The sequence below is a fragment of the Neovison vison genome, chromosome 7, assembly GCF_020171115.1.
Source record: "Neovison vison isolate M4711 chromosome 7, ASM_NN_V1, whole genome shotgun sequence".
Classification (NCBI taxonomy): Eukaryota; Metazoa; Chordata; class Mammalia; order Carnivora; family Mustelidae; genus Neogale; species Neogale vison.
Genome location: NC_058097.1, coordinates 152,173,429 through 152,180,604, shown reverse-complemented (window position 1 = coordinate 152,180,604; position 7,176 = coordinate 152,173,429). Strand labels below are relative to the sequence as shown.

General features: G+C 39.6%; 1 protein-coding gene across 1 annotated transcript; it reads right to left on the bottom strand.

Annotated features, from left to right (window-relative positions):
* Window positions 1–5,091: 5,091 nt before the first annotated feature.
* LOC122914113 (olfactory receptor 51F2-like) lies at window positions 5,092–6,042 on the bottom strand. The gene has a single exon (XM_044260750.1). It carries the CDS (start codon window positions 6,040–6,042, stop codon window positions 5,092–5,094), a length of 951 nt encoding a protein of 316 aa, XP_044116685.1.
* Between the last annotated feature and the right edge of the window lie 1,134 nt (window positions 6,043–7,176).

Here is a 7,176-nt window from a genome sequence, read left to right as displayed (position 1 = left end):
CCACAATAGCCAAACTATGGAAAGAACCTAGATGTCCATCAACAGATGAATGGATCAAGAAGATGTGGTATATATACACAATGGAATACTATGCAGCCATCAAAAGAAACGAAATCTTGCCATTTGCGACAACATGGATGGAACTAGAGCGTATCATGCTTAGCGAAATAAGTCACGCGGAGAAAGACAACGATCATATGATCTCCCTGATATGAGGGAGTGGTGATGCAACATGGGGGCTTAAGTGGGTAGGAGAAGAATCCATGAAACAAGATGGGATAGGGAGGGAGACAAACCATAAGTGACTCTTAATCTCAGGAAACAAACTGTGGGTTGCTGGGGGGAGGGGGGTTGGGAGAAGGGGGGTAGGGTTATGGACATTGGGGAGGGTAGTGCTTTTGGGTAAATTGGAAGGGGAGATGAACCATGAGAGACTATGGACTCTGAAAAACAATCTGAGGGGTTTGAAGTGGCGGGGGGGTGGGAGGTTGGGGTACCAGGTGGTGGGTATTATAGAGGGCACGGCTTGCATGGAGCACTGGGTGTGGTGAAAAAATAATGAATACTGTTTTTCTGAAAATAAATAAATTGGAAAAAAAAAAAGATTTTGAATCCTTCTTTTTCTATCACAGACTTTATGTAGAATCCTCCCCACAGATGGGCTGTTTGGTCATCACATCTTCATTTAAATGCAAGTAGATTTAGGTAGGTCACAAGCTTTCAGATTTATCATTGACTCCTCTTTTCTTCATGGTCTTATATCTAGTCCCTTCACATTTTTTGGCCAGTGAAGGCATTTCTTCTCATAAAACTGAAAGCAAGCCAGAATCACAGACACTATGGTATCTTAGAGCCTTGACATCAAAAGTATCAATTCTTACTCAGCCCTCAACTTTGAAAATTGGAAATAAAAGTATAATTCCAGTGGTACATTCAGGGGACCATATGATTTTCAAAGACAGAATAGAAAATAAGGTCTAGTTAAACACCATCAGCATGAAACAAAAAAACAAGAAATAAATGAACCAATTTACATAAGCCTACAATGATCCCTTGGTCCTCAGGTTAATATAAAAGGAGATGTGCTAGAGGTGAGAGCTGGTCATCAGCATTGGTCAGGCAGAAAACTGGAAAAAAGAGGCTTGTAATTTGATTGTGAAAAGTGATTTTCCATATTCTAGTATATAAACATATTATAGTCAGAGCATTAAATAAAGAAATAAAAATTCTTTTATTATTTTTTTAAAATTATTTATTTATTTATTTGACAGACAGAGATCACAAGTAGGCAGAGAGTCAGGCAGAGAGGGAGGAAGGGAAGCAGGCTCCCCGCTGAGCAGAGAGCCCGATGCGGGCCTCGATCCCAGGACCCTGGCATCATGACCTGAGCCGAAGGCAGAGGCTTTAACCCACTGAGCCACCCAGGTGCCCAAGAAATAAAAATTCTTAATCTGGATATATTTAATCCAGCATCTGTCTAGGATCATAATGGAATTATATGGCTCAGTTATGGTATGTTACATCCTCCCACCATTCCTTGACATATATCTGCATCATTCTGAATTGAACATTCCTTGATCCCTAGATCTAGAAATGGCTTTAAGGTCACCAGGAGGAAAAGCAACCAGAACCACACACACACACACACACACACACACTGGTGTTTTGTTCTGTTTTGTATTTTCAGGGAGCAAGGCAGTGACAACTCTCCCTCTAGAAGGGCTAAATATAGGTAAAAGGCAAATTCACCTAAGAAAATTTAGGTAAAAGATTAAATAAAATGCATTATCCTCTTCCTGTTTTTCTTTCTCCTGTTCAAATTGCTGCCCCAACTCCTCCTCCTCCATTTCTTCCCTTCCTTTATTCCTTTTTTAATCTATTGTGAATATTATAATTTTAATGTAAAAAGTACTGAATTTCACAATGACAAATATTCCTTATAAAAGGAGTTGCTCTCAGCAACTCTCTCTGAGAACACGTCTATGGGCTTTACATGCTTATTGAACTTTCCCCATTGTCCTGGAGCCACCTCCATCTTTTTTAAAACACATGGTCCATGGAAACCTTTTCTGAACCATTTCTCCTCTATGAGGTGCAAAAAAAAGTGAAGAAATAGAAGTTGATAAGTAAGCAACTCTAACTGATTTATGGAATTAAATGGGGAAGTAACATTTGCACCAGAAAAGAACAAAGGAGACTTTTCAGTTCGACAGGAGAGATGGCCCAAACCTTACTTGGAGGCACCAGCCTTCTGTCAACCTACAGCCTTTCCTGGTGAGAACATCAGGGTTTGAGTTATGTCATGAATCAACTTCATTTGAAGTGTACCACTCCAAATCTTGTGAGCTTATTGTCCAGTCAAGGTGGCAACAAACAGACGCATCACTCATTGGTTGGCTCCACAAAGGGAGAACATGGTAACCTCTTGCCTTAGGCCTGCTCTATGCTCCTCCTGCTTCTTGCCCCAGGGCTGACACTGAGGCATGACACATTCTCAGGTATTCACTTGGTATTCATGCATGTGAAGAAATATGGGGGAATGAACAACTCATAGGATAAATACTGATCAACGGTAAATGAGATCCAATGGATGAATGGTTCCCTCCTTATTTTCCTGGATGGACTATTATGAGAGGTATTTGATAAGGCTTCAGAGTTGAGTCTGCAGGAATGATCCATAGTCACCCATAAAGGTGACTGGCTCATTATTGATTTACTATCTCTCAGCTCCAAATTCCTTTTTACCTGTTCTACGATGATGGTGTTGGGACTCTATACATACTTGTCTTTTGTCAGCTGACACAATATTAAGATGCATCAGTGGAAGGCAGTGGAGGAACACTGGAGGGAGAAAGGAGTTTTCTCTTCCTGGTTTCTGTGTGCTTTGTTGGCCAGACTCCCACAGAAGATGCTATTTTTCCATTGCTTGGCACTGTGTGTTTCTTCAGTGCTCAGTTCCCGCAGTGCACAGCTTCCTCCAGTATAGCTACTGGGCACGTTCTCTGTTCTTCACTGGGACAACAGGGACATAACCAGAGGCCCAGACAGTATGTAGCAGGCTTCCAGCTGAGGGAACATCCTCTACCTCTTCTCCTTAGCCTTGGGCATGTGTATACAAATCAAGGCAGCACAGGACTAGCCATCTAGTGAACTGGCCACCCAACCTGTATCTCAAAAGGGCAGCCTGAAGCTATCCCCACCTGAGCCTCACATGGAAATATATTATAGTCCTACAAGTGCCGAGAGGCACTGTCTCTATATCCCAGTTCCAGCAGTGACCAGTGATCTTAAGCTTGTCTGGCACCCAGAGCTCAGAGACTTGGCACCTTTCTTGGCACTCCCAGAGGGCGGATTGGGTTTTGCAAGCTTCACCAAGAAAAACCTTAGTAAATTCACAGGCTTAAAATGTACTTACAAAATCAAATGTGCCCACTTATAAATGTACTTCTTCATTGAGGAAAGGAAAATACCCAAATTCCTTGAAGACTGTTAGACATGGGATATCATCTCTCACTGATAATAGGCTACCAAATATTCCATCATGTTCTTTTTTGATTAAAGTATGAGATTATTGGGGCGAGATGATTAATGGAATGATGGACAAATTTAATCACAATGAATTTCATACCTATGAGATTACTGGGGCAAGATGATTCATGGAGTTATGGACAAATTTTATCTTAATGGTTTCATCCCCAGAGGCCTAATTATATAATTGGTTATATTACATTCATGAGCTGGTAAAATATTCATCTCACCACACCTGTGAAGTTGGAACCATTATGGTAGGAAAGATAAAGTACAAAGTCCATGTAAGCACAAATAAATTTTGTGAACAGTTGTCCCAGAATTCCATGACATTTATCAATGTCTTATAGATGTGTCTCCATTAATTCACATTCATGGCCTCACTGAAGGTTCTGATAAGTAACTGGAAGAGAAGGAAAATATTCAGGCTTTGTTTATGGATGGATTGGTGGGCAAGTTTGTGATAACCAGAAGCAGAATATAGTGGCACAACAGCCTCATACATTAATGACCGTAAAGAGAAAAAAAAAGTGCTGAAGGACAAATCTCATGATGGACAGTGGTTGTAGACTTTGTGTAGAAAGAGAGGTTGTCTAAGGTATATGTGCTTATACATGGACTTCTGTACTTTGCTGAAAGGCTTGGCTAGTTGCTCAGTGAATGGAAATAGCAAACTCAAAAGAAGAGAGATAAGGAAGTCTGTAGAAGATGTATGTAAAATACATACTAAAGTGGACACAGAGGGTGAAAATCCTTGTATCTCATGCTAACATCCACAAATCTGTACCCACCTCAAAGGAGAAACAATAATAAAACAGAAAGAAACTACATGTAAGTTTCAGCAGGCTTCGTTATACTACTCCTGGTCCAGTGGGCTCACAGATGGAGTCAAAATGGAAGAGAGAGAGATAAATCAGGAGTCAAAAGTATCAATTCCCATTTATCAAGGTTAATTTTAGGAAAAATTGTGTAATCTTCATTTCTGGGTTGTTAATAATGTTATTATCCACTTTTAACATTCCGCTAACAGCAGCAGGACTGATCCTGAGCATTTGATATGGCATTTTATATGCACATCATATATGACCCTACACGTAAGAAAGGGCAAAATAACTACCTGTATACAATCCAGTGTTGAACTACATTGATATGCTAGTAAGATACACTCTGTAGAATGACTATTTTTAGAGTTAAGGAAGAATTTTAAGAAGAAAATATCAAAGTGCCCATTGGATATCATTCAGAAAAGAACAGTTTATTAACAAATTTTCCTACATTAAATCTGGACGTTTTGAATTGCATGCAGTCTGAATGAATACTTTATTCAGGTTCATTCTACTTACACATATGAATAGTTGTTTACATACATTATCTCACTTTACCTTGAAAACAAATATAACTTATACTCTTACTGACAAGGAAACTAAGCAAATATCCCCATAACTTGTAAGTTACTTACTTTAACATTGTTGGAACAATATGTAGGCCTGTGGGACAATCACCCCATTCCACCAAAGCACTCATTCATAAATGGATTTCTCTCTACTGTGAGATAACTAGTGATTAGATTTGTTGCTGCTTCTGAATTAAGACCTTGGTAATAGCCTTTCGAATCTGCTTAGTCTTCACACTGTAGATGATAGGGTTGAGCACAGGTGGAATGAGAAGGAAGACATTTGCCATGATGGTGTGGACAAATGCAGGTGCTGAATGGCCATAGCGACGGACAAGAGACAAGCCAATAAGAGGGATATAGAAGATGGCAACAGCACTAATATGGGATATGCAGGTGTTGAAGGCTTTTTGCTGCCCCTCTGAGGAGGCAATGCTGAGAACAGATCGGATGATCAGTACATAGGACAGCAAGATGCAAGGGCAGTCAAACCCTGTTGTGGAGAAAATTGCAAATAGACCAAGGATATTGTTGATTCTATTGTCTGTGCATGAGAGTTGAATGAGATCAACATGGTAGCAGTAAGAATGTGAAAGGACCACAGCACTGCAGAAAGACAGCTTTTTAACAAAGAGCACCACAGGTAACATGACAGCAATGTTTCTTATCAATATGCTCATCCCAATCTGGGCAATCCTGGCATTGGTGAGAACGGTGGTGTATCTCAGTGGATTACAGATGGCTAGAAAACGATCAAAGGCCATGGCCAGCAGAACCCCAGACTCCATGAAAGTAAATCCATGGAGAAAGAACATCTGGGCAATGCAGGCATTTAAGGTGATTTCTCGAGCTTCAAACCAGAAGACACCGAGGGTAGTGGAAAGGGTGCACAGGGATAAGCTCAGGTCTGTGGCTGAAAGCATAGAGAGGAAATAATACATGGGTTCATGGAGGTTTTGCTCACGGAGGACCACAAATAGGATCATGCTGTTCCCAGAGAGGGCGATGACATACAGGAGACAAAAAGGGATGGAGATCCAAACCTGGGCTGTTCTCAGGCCTGGGATGCCCGTCAGGAAGAAGGTCACAGATTGGACATCGGTTTTATTGAGGGCCAACATATTGAGGGACTGAGAAGACAGGGATATTTGAATAATCAAACATAACATGTAAGAAATTCATAGCTATCATTTAGAATATCTTCCTGGCACTCTCACATTCAATGAATTACTACTGCTGATTCTCTAAGAATTTTGTTTTTTTCTGAGATTTCCAGCATTGGATGCTTCTCTCCATGCCTCACATCATGCATTGAAAAGAGAGGATTTCCAGAGTTATGCCATATCAGATGTTCTTAGGTCTGTAATTCTCTTTGGTGACCATAAACATTACAATTAAGTCATCTCTGCATGTAAAAGTTCATAGTAGAATACTTAAACAATATGAGAAAATTGGTTTCCAGTACTTTTTCACTGAAGTATAAATAGCCTACAGTGTTGTAATAGTTTCAGATGTACAATATAATAACAATGATTTTCACTAATTTTTTAAAATAAATTATTAATCCTGAAATAAATCTGTGAAAAATCAAGTCACATTTGAAATGTGGGTATTATTAGTTTTCCTGGGCACTCAGAAGAATGCCAAAAACATCCCCAACACACATGTTTATAAACGTGAAGGCAAGGTGGTCCAAACTACCACCCTAACAAAAATAATTATAACACCCATTTGTTGAAAATTCTCTGTGCTATTGGTATTTTATATGCATTATGTAATTTCATCCAAACACCAACTCTAGTAGGTAGATATGAGTATATTTTGCATATGAGAAAACAGACCCAGAAATTAATTGCCCAAGGTTAACTTTATAAAGCACTACCTAATCATTGAGAGAAACCATATATAACACAAAGGTGCAGAAAGAAAAAAAAGAGAGAGGGAAAGAAAGGAAAGAGGAAAGAAGGAAGGCATGAAGGGAGAGGGGAGAAGTTGAGAGACAGTGAGGAGAGGAAAGGAGGAAAGGAAGGAAGAAAGAGATAGAAATGCAAACATTACCATTATTTTAAAGTAGTGCAGTAAGCACTGCATTTTGATGTATGGTATAGGTTGTTCCTCAAACACAAAGAACCATACATAACAGCCATCACTTCTTGAACACATGCCATGTGCCAGATGCATCCTTCTTCATATGTGTAACCTCATCAAATCATCATAATCATCCAATGAAATACAAAAAGTTGTTATCCCTAATA